A 17,107-nucleotide genomic window follows, 5' to 3' on the forward strand; every position below is an offset into this window, starting at 1 on the left:
TATATATATATATATATATAAAGAATAACAGTATAGTTGCATTCCAAGATCAAAATATTTATTTTACATTACATTATTTTCACATACAAAACAGCTTTTCCAGCATGTTAAAATTTGGTGCATTTTTTTTTTTTTTTTACAAATCCGTTTCATTATGTAGAAACAAATGGATATTATTATGTCAATACACACTCTTTTTGTGCATATACTCTTCAGAAAAATTAGAAAATCCTTATATAAAAAAAAAAATACATGACAATATAATGCTGCTAGAAGAAAACAAAAATAGAAGACTCAACATCCATGTTGCTGCTGGAACAAACACACAATGTTATATACTGTTATTCTTTTATGTATGCTCTGTTGTAATATTTAACAAACATTGAGCTTCTAAACAAAAAGGATTGGTATACAGTGTGAAATATGATTGGAGAAAACATTTTACTAAAACAAAACACACACACACACATATATTAGCATTATTACATGTGAAAGCAGGACTGAAAAATATAGTCGCCATCTTTATAAACAAGTCAGTCTAGCTAACTAAAAACATTTAATCTAGTTTATAAATTTCTAGTTAAGCAGTGAAAATTTAAAAAAGTATTTTCAGCTAAAAATGGTAAACATTTTCTTTAGTCTTTGCCACTCCCTCTTTTTTTTTTTTTTTTTTTTTTCTTCTCAAGTTCCTTGTTTTACTTTTCTAGTTATGTGACCATCCTCTTTTTTTTTTTTTTTTTTTTTTTTTCTCCTCAAGTTTCTTGTTTTACTTTTCTAGTTATGTGACCATCCTCTTTTTTTAATTTTTTTTTTTTTTTTTTTCTCCTCAAGTTTCTTGTTTTACTTTTCTAGTTATGTGACCATCCTCTTTTTTTTTTTTTTTTTTTTTTTTTTTCTCCTCAAGTTTCTTGTTTTACTTTTCTAGTTATGTGACCATCCTCTTTTTTTTTTTTTTTTTTTTTTTTTTTTTCTCCTCAAGTTTCTTGTTTTACTTTTCTAGTTATGTGACCATCCTCTTTTTTTAATTTTTTTTTTGCTGGGTGAATTTCACACATATGATGAAACTTGTTATAACAGTGTTTTGAATATTTTTTTTATTGTGATCGAGGGTGGCCTACATAAATAGAGGGCCGTTCCACTAAAGTTATGTTACCCACTGACGTCGTAGAATAAAATACGTTGGCCATGGATCGGTGATAGACAATTATTATGAGGATAGTCATTTTCTGTTTAAATCCACAAAGAAATTGCCGAGAGATTTATAAAACTGGTCCAAATGGCGATCACGCATATTAACCTACTTGAGCCATTGTTTGGTGTCTACGTCATGACTAGGGCTATGACAACAGGATATTCTTTTCATTGTTTTGACTCTCGAGTATATATCCGACACCGTTAGACACAGTTAATTTAACTGAGAACCACACGTGTCCAAATGTAAATAATTCTCTATCTTTTGAAAAAGAAAATACAGATTTATAGATGGTACCTGAGTGAAGAGTTAGGATTGCTGCTATTATTAGTAGTAGTATTGGTATTGGGAGGGGAAGGAGGAGGAGAAATAATAATAAAAACAAACATTATTTAAGCAAAAGAAGTTGTTTAGGAGTAATGCCGAAACCCTAAATAATTTACATGATTGAAATATGAATTAACATTTAAATTAAAAAAATAAGCTGAAAGGTAAATTTGACTATCGGAATACGCTGATCAAATCTCCGCTAAAAAAATCGTCTGCATCCATCAAACTTAAACACCGAAAACGAAATGAAACAAAATGTTACTTAAGTTTACTTAAAATAAACTAATTTAATCTTTTATTTTAAATGTAATTATTTCTTCATTAAGCCAAAAAGTCTGCGGGCCAAATTGTCCGTCTGCCACTTAAAATACGTCTACCATATTTTAACTTATTGTGTTATATCTAATGAATATGATTGCATTTTTTTCTCTTCAAATTTGTATTGGAACTATTGAAACTTGATCACTTTTTTTTTTTTTTTTTTTTTTTTTTTTTCTTTCTCTTTATCAAAACGTACTATGCGAAAAAAAAAAACATGTTGATGACAAAATGCCATATTGGGTCGTGCTGCCATTATATGCACGTTTTTTTTTTTTTTTTGTTTGGTTTTTACTTTGTCTCATGTTACAAGTGTCAACCTTAGATTTTTTTAAGAAAACAAGTGAAGCATGTATGGTCCTCTTGAGTGCACAGTGAACAAGGCATAAAAAAGTGACTAAGTTGAGCATTTGTCCCCCCTCCACTTAGCTCTGAAAGTCCCCAGGGGATGTCAAATCCTAGTGAAAATGAACAAACGGTGCAGTTTTAGGCCTTAACATATGTAAGTTTGAGTTCTGTACCATGCAAAAAAAAAAAAAAAAAAAAAAAAAAAAAAATGACTAAGTGTATCATTTGCCCCTCCCCCCATTTAGCCCCAAAAGTCCCCAAGGCCTTAACATATTTAAATTTGAGTTCAGCGCCATGCAAAACTGCTAAATAGACATACACAGAAAATTTTGGACAAATATGGTAAAATAGTCCCAAAAATGGAGTGTTTTTATTATCCCTAAAAGAGCCCATGGCGCACACCCAAGAGTCATTGCGAAGTATAGACAAACAAAATTATATAGAAATCAGTTAGTTACAACTTTTCAGAAAGTTTTATAAAAATTCAAGCATCAATTTTTTTTTTAATAAGCTCAAAAGTGTCAATTTTCGCCATTTTTAACCCGAAAGACACCCCTAGGGATGCAACTGGAGTTTTCCCAAAAAATCCATTCTGTTATTTTTTTTACTCATATCATGTTCAATGTTTTTGCAAAATTTCAAAAAATTCCAAGGTGTAGTTATTGAGAAAAGTGCTGACAGACGAACAGACAAGGGTGAATTTACAGGTCCATCCTCCTTTTGTCGGGGGACCAATAAAGAAAACTTGGGGGAAAAAAAAAGTATTATTTTAGATTAACACAATTAGATAAATCTCGCACTCTCAGAAAAGAAAATGATTTTTTTAGGCGATTATGCTTGAACGTCCTGGAAAAAAACTTGGCAGAAAGAAAAAGAAATTTTAAAATAAACGATTATTTTAGAATTTATTCTGGGTGATAAGTGTCACATATAAATTTAATATAAAATAATCATCCATTTCTGGACTATTCTAGCATTTTTAGGGCAGTCAAATATTTTACATATTAATGGGAATAAATTTCGCATTTTGGGGAGGATGTGTGGTTTTTACGACCTTGTAACTCTGACTTGGGCTTAGTGGTAAAAAAATCTTGTTAACTGCTCTAAAAAGTTAGAATAGACCTGAAACGGATAATCATTTTACATTAAAGTTTAACCTACAAATTTACCAAAAGTATAGCTCATTTGATAAACACAACTTTGCACTCTCAGCCCCTCCTCCAATAAATCTGATTCTTATCTCAGTAGCCTCTTACATTTCACTGTCATTATGCCTTGTTTGGCAGGAAAGAAAAATGCAGATTTAGAGGGGGGGGGCAAACTGGGTGAGGAGTTATGATTTGGTTTCCAAGTTTTCTGTATTTTGTAACAAAAAATAAATAAAATAATAATTTAAAAAAAAAAATGTAGGGTTTACTTTTATAATATACTAGCAGGGCAACCTGACGTTGTCCGGAGCAAAAGTGTAACCTATTTCTATTAAAACTTTTATCTTTCTACTTCTATCTTTCTCTTTTCCTGACACCTGTTTTCTTCTTTCTCTCTCTCTCTCTCTCTTCTACTCAGCTAATTCCTTTCTAGCTGGGCTGAAGTTTTTCTAAAGTTTACTTATTAGTCATCCAGGCCAACGCTGATCAAGACAATACCAACTTTGCAGGTAGTTGTTTAGTAGTTGTGGACTTTTAGCTGGATATACAAACATATGTAGACATTTGCTCGTTTTACTTTTTTTGTTTTTTTACCGTATATTCACCACTAATCAAGGCCTGGAGGCCACTCAAGGATAAAAGTTAATCGGTACAGTGTGGGTTGGTGATGATGGAAATTGGATAAGTTAATTTAGAGGACAGCTCAAGAAAAAGCTGAGCAAAAGTAAAAATAAAAAAATAAAACCTTTGGTATAACAAGGGCACATAAAATTAATGTTTCTTTTATTTCAGAGAAATTAAACTTTAGGTAAATTTTAGTAAACCTTATTCTGAATTTTCAACATTTTCTGTTAATCGAAATTACATTAGAATTTAAGGTGTTTTAGATATAAAATCATTTTCACATAGATGGGGTATCCTTAGTGGGGTATTCTGGAAGGTTATAAAAATAGCTGTGATCAGACTGGTTGGCATCCTCCAAAATAGGGCATCTAAGTGGACCAGCGATAAACGAAGAGTCCAACATTCAAACTCACTGGTCTAACATTCTCAGGAAACATTAGTTGGAATAAGTGCATGGATGTTGCCAAGTCTGCTGTAAAGAAGGTAGGCTCCCTCTACCAAACTAGAAAACTTCTTACCTCTGTCAGTACTTTTTATCTTTATAAAATGACCTTTCATCTGTGCATGGAGTACAATCGTCAAATTTGAGTTTGTGCACCAGCCATTAGCCTCTCCATTTTGGAGAGGGTGCAAAAAAACTATTTTCTAACCTCAAAGAACTCTCATTGTCTACCAAGCTCCAGCCCCTGTTGCATCTCCGTGCTTGTTTAACAAGTACTTCCACTGCTTCGACTATACTTGTACCCCTTCTCCTAATGTAAATATATCTGACTCACCTGACTAGCAACAAAATCCCATCCCTTCACTGTAGAGGCCCCTAGATGCTAGATTTTCTACTCTAATAGTTCCTCACCTCATACCACTTGTCTTTGGAATTCTCTCTCTGTTCCCTGTTTTCTTAATCACACCAACATGCAAAAATTTAAATGTTATGTGAATAAATATCTGATTACCCCCTCTCCATCCTATCTAACTCCTATCACAGTAGCCTCTTGCATTGCAGTGGCAATGTATCTTGTTTAAAAAAAAACAGCAGCATTCATCCTAGGTGGGTAGTGTCTAGGGAATATCAATTTCACAAGCGGTCCATGGTCACATTTATGAAGCGGTCCCTAGTCGCATGTATCAGTTCCAGATAATAAATATTTAACAATGTCTATGCGTACACACATTTTAGAAAACCATTTTTACGATGAAAATTACATTCAATTAAAGTTTTAAAATGTCTGATTTTCATCATTTGATTATAATATTTTAAATTTATTTAATGTTTTCAATGTTTGTAATTTACCCATCTAAAGCTCTGAGTGATAAAACCATTGAGCTTATTTTTATCTTACAGTATTAAAACGTCTCCTTGGCATATTTATTTTTACTATATATGCATATGTATTAATCTCACTCGGGAGAAAACTCTTGAATTTAGTTAACTTAATTTTGAGCTTTTCTTATAAATAAATTTTTATGCTTTAGGTTCTATGAATAAAATCTAAATTATTAAACTTTGAACAAAAAATAAAACGATATTTTTAGTTAGATCAGACAATTTTTGCTGTTTCCTAGTCTTGTGCTGATAGAAAGTAGCCATTGATGAGTCAGTATAATCATCCAGGTAATAAGATCATTTAGTTCTAATTGACGCAAGTGTAACTACTGATCACAATCAAATGTTTTACTATCAAGACCAGAGTTGCGGAGTCGCATGGTAAAAGCTCGACTCGTAGAATTCCTAGGATGCCGACTCCTTTGATATCTTTGACTCCCAACTTGTTGACCCCCTATGTGGAAATCTATTCTGCAGATTCATATACCAGCCTCCCCACACCTACCCAGCTAGCATTTTATAAATACTTTTCATGTATATTATTTTTTACGTTTAACATTCACTTGTATGATAAATATACTCACATATACACTCAACCAGCTTTATAGAAAATGTTAAGCTAACAAAGGGATAAAAAAAAATTTTTTACAATTTTATGCTATCAGTTCAAAAGGGAATACAATATTTAGGGATAGGGAAACCTCTTTAGGCCATGGCATTTCCAAGCCAAACGCTTCTTATCAGAAGAGGGGAGTAAAGACACATTATATACAGAGAAGAATTTTTTTTAAAGATAATATTGCTTTTATGAAAAGAGGATCAAAGGAAAGACGGGAAAAAACTAAAGGTCTATAGTAACATGGGTTGCTTCTTATTAATTTAGGCTCTTTTTTTTTTTTTTTTTTTTTTTTTAACGGATAAGATTGCAATTCCGGATCAATCCCGGACTAATCCAATTGCCAAATTCCATTTGATTCAGGAACTGGATAACTTTCAGATTACAATTTGATTATTTAATTAATGGAATTCTTTTTGAGATGAGTAATTTTAATTAGTTATCCATTTATTTATTGCAGACTATTATCCTTCTAGTTGTTTCATGACGTTTCAGCCAACTATTCCTCTGGCCTTTATCAGGTGGTTAACCGCAACGTGATAGGAACACTGAATCTCCTAACTGCATCCTCAGCAATTACTGCCTTCCATAGTTGTTGTTGTCTCACTACGTTTTGGCCAGCTTTGGGTAGGATTGAAACCGCTATCTTCAGACAATGCTCACCTGGAACCATGGAGATTCAACATCTCTGTCCACTGTGCCATGGTGGTGTGAAAAAAAATTTTTTTTTTCTTGTTATGGGTCTCAAAAGTTAACAGGTGTCATTAGCAATAATATTAAGTTTGGCTGCAAAAGGTTTTTGCTTAGGGGGTCCCAATCTTTAGTTATATATTTTTACATACATACATACATACATACATGTATATCATATAATTATGCTCTTTATTTGTTTTTACGTAAGCGGTAATATGTTGCTACATAGTCATGAGCATGTTTCAGTTAGCTAGTTACTAGTAACCTTAGATCTCTTCAGGTGATACAACTTGTACAAAAGCAAAGTTTGCAATGAAAATATCAGGCCTTCCTCATCACAGGGAGTTCCATCAAATGTGAAAAATATGATTTGGTTGTATGTAAATAAGACTTAATAGGGGTGCATACTTTAGTCTATGTTGAGATATAGGAATCAAGGGGAAAGGATGGGGTTAAAAATCGAGGTAGAGATAATGGAAGACTGGAAAGAATGGTATCTGTATGCGTATGTGATGGCTGCCCTAAATCTTAAACATACTAGCATGTATAGGTTCAATTAGCAGAGGAATGTGAATTTGACATATTTATGTTAAAAGAGGGTTTCAGATTTAACCAAAAATGCATTTAATTTGAAAATGTACAACCTACGTTGCTCTCTTGTCCAGGGACGTCAAGTTTCCCCCCCCCCCCGTTCTTTTCCTCCTTTGTGGTATGGGTTCGAGCCTGCCTTCCTACTACCACTTTTTTTTTTGCTGAACATACACCTCCAAACATCCGGGCAACACCGGGCTGAAATGCTAGTTAACAATAATAATAATACCATTCCCATCCCAATGTTAAGACTTTGGTTTTAAGATTGATAGCGATAAAACAAAACAGACTGAAAATAAAACTCAATGAAAATGAAAGACCTTCTAAACCGGAATTAAAATTTTCTTGTAAACATAATTTTAATTGTATAAACTGTAAACATGATTTCCAAAGACAAGATTCCTAATGTAAGCATGTTTCTAAGTAATGACATTATTAAAACAAAATAAAAAAAAAAAATTTAAAAAAAAAAGCAAATGAGATGCAGTTTGTTTATTAAAAATAAAATCACTAGACAATCATGTATTTTGTAAAAAATTACTTTGTAAACAGAATTAAAAATTAGCTGCTAAACTGAGTTCGAAGCGTTGAAGGTTTTGTAGCACCAGTTCCAGATGCCATATTGCTGTCAATCAGCAATGATGAGAAGTACCTTCCGTGATCATGCTTAATGGTACAAAATAGTGCTTCACATTCATCTGAAGATGATCTGAAATATATCAAGCATTCTGTGATCATGCTTAATGGTACAAAAGAGTGCTTCACATGCTGAACCTGGCAAAATGCACCATGCGTTAACACGGGCAAACAGAATACTAAGACTTTGTCTCCGCAGCAGCCATCTGAAAATATTTTTTTGATGGTAGAGCACATTGTTAAAGTATTTGCAGCATCATGATTACATATCAAAGTTGGGACACCTAAACATAAATCAAATGTTTTTTTTATGTACTATAACAACTTTTAGGACCCATAACAGTTTGTATTTTTTTTTTTTTTTTTAACCTCAGCCTAGTGGGGATGATCGTGTCGGTTAGTGAGTGAGGGTACTTTTGAAATAATTAAGTTGGTGTGGAGAAAAGCTAGAAAAAGTTTCCATTTTTTTTTTTGGGGGGGGGGGTCCTAAGACTTTATAAAGCAACCCACAATCCAATCAGGAGTGATGGTTTGTAGGATTAATAGAATTTTTTATACATAGTCAGCAATTTATTCAAGCAAGATCGAGACTGGGCAAATTTATTGCTTCATGAGTGAGCTGGAGTCTCTTAATAGTTTAACGTTTCATTCTTGTGATCAGCGATGTGTGAATTTCTTTTTAACCCACAGCACAAATGCTTAAAGACTTTGAATCTGTCATACATTTCCTATTTATAATTTCTCTTCTCTTTTTACTTCAGCGATGATGCTTCATCTGGTGTTCTCTCTATGTCTTTGTCGAATGAGAACGGCCTTGAATCGACCAAATCTGATAAGGTAAGGAATAAACTTTTAAAATCAAAGTTATCAAAAAAAAATTGCACACACCATCTGTATTTATCCAGCAATGCCTGGAATCCATCATACTTGTTTTTTTTACATAATTTTTTTCTTTTATTTATTTATTTTTTTTAAATTACATTTTCACCCCAAATAAAGCACAGTGCCACTTTGATGTAGGGGGCTAGGAGTTGAGCAGCAAGATGTCTGTTCACATTACACTTGAACTTCTGCATGTCAGTACAGTTTGGGAAGCAGGAACCCAGAAGGGATTTCCAGAGTTCAGCAGTTCTGGGGAAGAAACTATTAGAGTAAAAGGCTTTCTTACATCTAGAGATCTCTACTGTCTAGGGGGGGGGTTGCTTGTCGAGTTTGTTGGGGGTATTTATTTTGAGGGGATACAAGGGCTTGTAGTTCGCCGGAGAATCTGCCATTAAAATACTTGTAAAACAAGCAGAGGGATGCAACATTTCGTCGATGGGGCAGAGGTTGAAGCTTAGATGACAGTTCAGGACCTATTAGGTTGGTGACTCTCTTTTGAACCCTGTCCAGGAGTGAGAGACTAGTAGCAGATGCACCAGCCCAAATATGACAACAATACTCCATAAAATGAGCGAATGGTGGCCCTGTAGAGGTACAGGATACTTTCAGGCATAAATAACTTTCTAGCATGGTAGAAGGAGCCCACCTTCACAGCAGCCTTGGCAATGCTCTCGATGTATCTGTTCCAGCTCATGTTCCCTGTGAACATTAAGCTGAGGAGTTTGAACCAAGTACTTTCATTGGTGGTTGAGAAGGTTTCTTATAATTATTAAAGGAAAGCTTAGTCTCGGCAGCATTGAATGTTACCATCCATTTTTGTCCCCATTCCACTACAGATTGAAGGTCTGTCTCTAGGGTTTCTGCCATTGTCTTGGATATGTGTTTATTTGTTTTCCCCTTGTGCCTGTTGTAGAGCATGGTGTCGTCAACAAATATGCCCACCTCAGAGACTTTAAAAGTAATCTTTAATTATTACAGCATTTTATTAATTCAATTTAATAAATTTGTCTAAAAAAATAAAGCGAGCATGTTTCAGTTGCTAAGAGGATACAGTAGTCCAGCACCCAATTTTGCCTTGAATTGTTGTATTATTGCTGAATTTATTACCTGTACTAAGTCTATTCCAAAATCTAGGGATCCTAATTGAGAAAATTGACCTATCTTCAGTCCAGTTCAATTAAAATTGTATAATGAATCAGTTTTCCTTCTGGTGCAGGACTAAATAATAGGTTCTGAGAAAAATTATCATAGCCAATTACATTAACACTTATCCTTCAGTGGCCTTTGGGCCTTGATAATTAGTGACTCCCTTGTAAAAAAAAAAAAAAAAAAAAAAAAGGAAAAATTAAGCTTTTTGAGTCGGCTTTTGTAGAGCAGATCCCGTAATCCCAACATTATTAAAAAAACATGTCTTTGAACTCCAGATGGTTGATATCGCATCTATGATATAAATCTCATCTCTCTGTTTAAATGTATGTATGTATGTATGTCTGCCTAAAACTTTTGACAGAGGTGACAGATTTTCACGAGCTCAGTATCATTTAGAAGTTCGACGTCGCGGACAACAAATATCGAAAAATTGGCCTAAAATATTAATTCCTTCACCTTCAACAGAACAGTTTTCTACAAGTAGGGGTCAATTTTTTGAGCCATTTTTGCAAATCATCATATCGGTTGGATTGACTTTGCCTAATTTTAACATTCCGAACTTCCAGTCGCGTCATGGAGTAGCTGTAAGATGTTGGATTTTCTTTCATTTTTCTGCCTTTGCGTCACTGGTTCAAGCCTGCCTGCTTACTACCACATTTTTTTTTTTTTTTGTTCAACACACACCTCCAAACACTCGGGCAACACCGGGCAGAATACTCTATCAGTAGTCTGGCAAAAGGCATAAAATGGGAGAAATATTTCTAGACGTATTTGGTTGTAAATTCCTTTTTGCACCCTGTCCAAGAGGGTGGGGGCTAGTGGTTGATGCATCAGTCCAGATGTGGCCAACAATACTCCATGCATCGATCTGTAGACAACCTAAGATGCTCAGATTATTTTTCACTCTAATAGCTATTTTTATTTTATTTATTTTTTCCCAAATATTTGCCTTTGGATTTTTACTTTTTTTTTTTTTTTTTCTTTTTTTTTTTTTCTTTTTTTTTTTTCTTTTTTTTTTTTTTTTTTTTTTACAAAGGAATCCCCACTTATCAAGGCCTAGAGGCCACTCGAGGATATGGGTTAAAGAGCGTACAGTAGTCAAAGGGACAATGTCATAGTAATCGTTAGAAGTGTAAATTTGGTAAATCGGATTACTTAAGGGGAACGGCTTATCAAGAGCTTGTCCTACTCCTTCAACTTTACCTATGTAATGAAATTTAAATGGTTCTTATCCAGAATTCAAGTAATTTTTTTTTTTTTTATATATATAGAAAATCAGTTTTTTACAATATTTTTTGTAGCAATTAATAATATATTATAGTCCTTACAAGACTGGTTTTAAAATCTCTGTGGTTCAAATTGAATTGTTTCCCCATTATTAAATATGGCGAATCAATAGACTGTTCTCACTGTCTCATAAAATTTAATTTTTTCAGTTTTAAAAAACACTACTTGATCAATGGACATGAGTTTTGGGATGTAACATTTTTGTTCCATGACATACTAAGTGCCTTCAATGAGTTTCTAGACTTTTTGTGTGGGCACTTTTATTGATATTACACACATGAAACTCTGGTCCCCTTCGAAGTAATCTCCTCTGGCTGCAATGCACTTATACTATTCCAACAACTTCTGGAAGATCCCATGGAAGTTCTTTTGTGTGACCGTGTCAATTACCCTCATTACAGCGTTTTTCATCTCCTCAATTGTCTCATAACATCTTTAAGGTTTTCCTTCAGCTTAAGAAATAAGCAAAAGTCACAGGGAGCAAGGTCTGGAGTATAGGAAGGGTGAGGAACTGTCTTGATGCCCATCTTGGTTAAATAGTCTGTATTTGTTTAGTTTAATTAAGACATTAAAAAATTAAAATATTGAAAAAAAAAAAATGATATTGCACATATCCATTATGGAATTAAGTTCTCATAAAAAACATTTCACTTAATTTGATCAAGGAGTTTTTTTTTTTACAGAGAAAAATCAAATTTTGATGAGATCGATTGTATCCTCTGCCATCTTGCCTATTCAGCAGAGGAGGAGACCAAACCAAGGGAAATAACTCCAATCACCGCTGTAATTTGTCAAAACTTGACAAGATTATTTTGAAACATGGGCAGAAAAAATACCTAGATAAATATTTTAGTTTTTTTATTCACTTACTTTACAGAATTTCTCTGTCCTTTGTTAATCCCTTTTTCGTTTAAATGTACCCCCCCTTCTCCTCCACAAAATAAGTAAGATGGCAGGATACAATCGATTTCATTAAAATTTGATTTTCCTCTGTAAAAAAAAGAAAAAAAAAAAAAAAAAAAACTACTTTATCAAATTAAGTGAAATTTTTTGTACAAGAACTTAATTCCACAACTGGTACAATATAATTTTTTTTCAATATTTTCATTTTTTAAGTTCTTCATTAAACTAAATAAGTACCAAATAGTCTGTAAATTTCTCTTTGTGCAAATCTTTCGTAACTTGAGTTACCACACTGATATCAAACTGTGTACTTATTGCCTCTATAGACACACGTGAGTTCTTTCTTCATTTGGCCAATCAACTCTGGTGTTCTGACTTCCTTACCCCCTCCCACACCTCTCATTTCTCACAGACATCTTTGAATCTCTTACTCCACTCAAAAACTGGTGCTCGATTCATGCAAGGTGGTCCAAAAGCAGTCTGAAGCATTCCATACATTTCTGTGTCATTTTTTTTTCCAAATTTAAAACAGAATTTTACTGCATATCATTCTTCTAAAGTGTCCTCACATCCAGATTGCATTTTTGAAATTCATCAACTGCGAAAATAAGGCTTTAGTAGGATGTATTCCAATTCCTGCTGTAGCTGTTCATTTGAACCTGAATTCATAAAAGTCAGTCATCTCATAGCATGTATAGCAATAACATACTGAATTTTCAAGAGTCTACGACAATTTTGAATACATCTACAAAAAAAAAGTCTGGAAACTTATTTAAGGCATCTTGTAAAGATTTTTTTTTAATATTTTAATTAGGTTGAATTCTGGACTTGCACCATTTAAATGTAATATGAACAAACATTTTGCTATCTAACTCTCCACTCAAGTTGCTATCACATTAGCCCAATATGCTTCAGTGATAATATGGGGTAAACATATGTAGAAAATGGGTTTTATTAAAAATGCACGGCCAAAATTATGCACAATCAATGTACGACTGACTGCTTTTGCTGTTTGTCATATAGAAACATGTAAAGTTGCTTGAATCAGTAGGAGCCAAATCGAACATTGAGTCGTGCTGGATTTTAGTTGTATATAAGGAGCTTTACTAAAAATGTACAACTAAATAATGTACAATTATTTTCTCCTGCTGCTGATTTGCTATTAAAGCAACTTCGACACGAATGAACTACTAGGTCTGTTAGAGCAAAATATTGTAAAAATCTGTTGTGCTATTATTAAAACAAAACAAAAATTAATTTACTCACAAGTTTCAGTTGAGGTTTTCTTGTTTGTTTTTTTTGGGTTTTTTTTTTTTAACAAAGGAGTCACCACTTATCAAGGCCCAGAGGCCACTTGAGGATAAGGGTTATTGATTGTACAGTAGTCAATGGGATAATATCGTAGTAATCGTTAGTGGGGGAAATTTGGTAAATCGGATTACTTGAGGGGGACGTTTCATCAAGAATTTGTTTACGTTGGACTTGAAGGCTACCAGGGTGGTAAATATATTTTTAGATTCACATAAAAAATAAATTTTTTTTAAATATTCTCTCTTAAGGTAGATAGTAAAGATACATAAGTATTTATTTATATAATGAATTCCTTAAAAACTGAAACCATTATTTTTTTCCGATTCAGATTATTCGTGCATTGATTTTACTAATTATGGACAACTAAAAATTGAACACGATTTTATGTACGTCTAATCGAATCCTAAAAGACTTAGACAATTATTTGGCATACTGTATTGGAAAAATTTCAACAGTTTCATGTTTAATTTAAACAAAGCAAATAAAAAACAAGCAATAGTCAATAATGATAAAAATTTCTTTTACATTTAACAAATATTTTCTAGTATTACATTGTTAGTGTATTACAAAATTCAAATTTTAAAAGAAAAAGTCACTTGTAAAATTTAATTTGCCAAAAAATAAAAATAAAACTCTCCTGTTGAAAGTTGTTGCTGCAACTAAATTTGTTTTGTTTTTATTTCAATAACAAATAAACTTTTTATAAAGATTAAAAAAAATTTTTTAAAGTGGCACACTGGGTTTAAAAAAGTACTTTTTAAGTACTTGCCAAAAATAATCGCGACTGTGACTAGTCGTTTTGTTTTTTATTTCAATAATAAGGAAATAAACTTGTTTATTTATTTATTTATTTTTTTTTTTTTTTTTACAAAGATTAAAAAAAAAAAAAAAGTGGCACACTGGGTTGAATAAAAGTCTCAGTCTTTAAGAATTTGCCAAAAATTATTGTGGCTAAGTTGTTTTATTCTTTATTTTAATAACACTTTTTGTGCTAACGGACTCAGTAGATCACCCGTGTAAGAGGAAATATTTTATAAAAATCGGGAGTTTTCTTTAATAAATATCTTTTTAGGTATGGACTTAAAAAGATATTTGGCAAAAATAACCTCTCAAAACTTCTGAGTAAATTCGTTTTATTGTTTATTACAAGATTGTTTACAATATTTTACGCTGACGGGGCCCAATCGATTGCTTGCGTCGAAGTTGCTTTAATCAGCAGCAGTGGTAATTAGTCGTACATGATTTTTTAACCGTACATTTTTAGTAAAACCGATAGAAAATAAAATATACATCTAGAATAAAGAATCAGCCATAGAGAACGAGTCTTATACTTTTAGAAAGAAATAGTGTTGCTCTTTTGCTTTCTGTAGTTTAAATACTGAACCTAACAAAGCCGGAATGTTATTGTTGTATCTTATTATTGGCAGCATATTTCGATATAATTTATTTAAAAAACTAGCAAGGCCAGTGTACTGGCATCGCCTGGTGAAATATGACACAAAATCAGAACAGCTTCCCCCACCCCACTCTCCCTCGAAAACAAAATAACCTTTGATTATTATTTTTTTTTTTTTTTTTACATGGGGGTCACCACTTATCAAGGCCCGAAGGCCACTCAGGGATAAGGGTTATTGCGTGTACAGTAATCAATAAGATAGTATTGTAGTAATCATTAGTATTGGGGGTTTTGATAGTGTCTTACTTAAGGGGCGGTTTGTCAGGAGTTTGTTTATGTTGGACTTGAAGACGTCCAAGTTGTAGTTAGTTAGTGCATTCTCATATGTGAGTCACATGAACTATAGATAAACGGCTAAAAAAATATTAACACAGATGTCAGCAGTTGCTGATTCTAAATGAGTTCACTGCATCCCATGTTAAGACCGTCCACCCATGCTGATCAGCAGCTGAATTGTTGGCATACTCTAGTCCAGTGTTTCTTAACCTTTGATGACCCATGGCCCCCTTACTGAGTATCTCAACACTCGTGCCCCCCCCCCTGCACTTCAACAACAAAAAAAATGTATATTTTGTTAATTAAGTTACTCTAAAATTCTAAATCAAGGTGAAAATTTTATTGAAAATGACACACTTGTGTGATGAGACTTTTTGTGTCTATCTCTGTCTTGGAACAAATTAGGTGATTTACGTGTAAAATGCCTTTTCGAATAGAAAACTTCACAATACAAATTCCAAGCCAGAACCACTTCGTTCTGTATCGAGAGATTCAAATGTATAAAAAATAAGTGATTTGTTTTCACGACTAGAGTCTTGTCACCTTAATTTATTATACATTGCAAGTTTCTGCATTTTGAATTATATTTTTTTGGCATCTTCTTAAGGTCATCATGTCATGGTTGTGGCATTTACCATGGGTCAGTTGAGCTGCTTCTTTCCAACAAGTTCATAATGTCTTGAACACTGGCTGACCAGACACAGCTGCTTCCATTATGAGTGCAAGCCATTCGCCATTCTAATAACAGATCAGTTCAGCATCCTGCTTCACTGTTCTGAGCCAAGTTTTGACTTGACCACCACAACGTTTCTTCCAGTATGGTGGTAGAGCTAGATTGATAACATGATAGATTAAGTCGCCTAGGTGTCGATGAAAGGCGTGGCCGAACCAGTGAAGGTGTCTGCTAAAGAGGGAATGGATCCTTCAGTGAGTGCGAATTGTCTCTTCTGGCTCCCCCACTGGTTGAGAAATGCTGCTCTAGTCATTCTCGGTTTCAGCAATGAATACGAAAATCATGGAAGCCAGCTACCAAGTTTTTAATGCCTTTGTGCTTCCTTTCTCCAGCCAGCAGATACGATTGAAGCCACCAAATTGCAGATGAATTCCACCTAATCCTAAGAGTCAATATTCCTCATTTACTTTTTGTAGTTTAGATGCTAAACCTTTTAAAAAAATAAATAAATAAAAAGCGCATGGTTATAGAATATAGAAATCTTTACTAAACAAATCTGAATGTAACGAATCCTGAGAAACACCAGTCACCATATATATATATATATATATATATATGTATGTATATATATATATATATGTATGTATATATATATATATATATATATATATATATATATATATATATATATATATATATGTGTGTAGAGAGAGAGAGATGTATTTATTTGTTTTTGCTACAAACAAACAATGTGTGGCTGGGTACGGCTAGTTAAAAATAAAAACTGTTAAAAAGCCATAAACTGCATTTATTTTTCATCAATATACGCCTTCCCCAGAGTTTAGCCATACTTTAACACCTGTTTCTTTTCGATCTGGTATCAGTGTCATTAAGTTTTTTGAATAAAGAAAATTTTAAGAAATCCAATTTCTATATAGCAACAACAAAAACATTTTAATTTTAAATAAGAACAGAGCATTTAATTTCTACCATATATATACACACACACACACACACACACACACACACACACACACACATATATATAATAACAAATTTGTGAAGTTGAATTATAAAAATGATTTTTATTGTTCGGTAGAATAGTCTTTATGGCAATACGTGTCTGGCGAGTGGGGATAAAGCTTTTCTACACCGGACATCCTTAAATACGGTTAGTCACCTTTTTGTAACTTTAAACCCTGAATGAACTTTTCACATGAACAGTTTCACATATTTGCACCTTATGTTTTTAAGTTTTGTGACTACAAATCATAAAACTTTAAGTTTCAACTTATGCAGCTGCCAGCAAATACATAAAGATATTTCGATGATAATTTCCTCTGATGAGAA

The 17,107-nt window shown here is 33.1% G+C and overlaps 1 protein-coding gene across 2 annotated transcripts in view; it reads left to right on the forward strand.

Annotated features, from left to right (window-relative positions):
• Positions 1–17,107, forward strand: part of LOC145263736 (eukaryotic translation initiation factor 5B-like) — a 122,822-nt gene that overhangs the window by 38,048 nt on the left and 67,667 nt on the right. For both annotated transcript variants that reach the window (XM_080120715.1, XM_080120714.1), the window contains exon 2: positions 8,582–8,657. In XM_080120715.1, coding sequence (XP_079976841.1) covers positions 8,582–8,657 — 76 coding nt within the window. The remainder of the gene's footprint in view (positions 1–8,581; positions 8,658–17,107) is intronic.

Source organism: Euprymna scolopes, chromosome 39 (genome assembly GCF_053919585.1).
Source record: "Euprymna scolopes isolate OS-2025 chromosome 39, ASM5391958v1, whole genome shotgun sequence".
NCBI classification, from domain to species: domain Eukaryota; kingdom Metazoa; phylum Mollusca; class Cephalopoda; order Sepiida; family Sepiolidae; genus Euprymna; species Euprymna scolopes.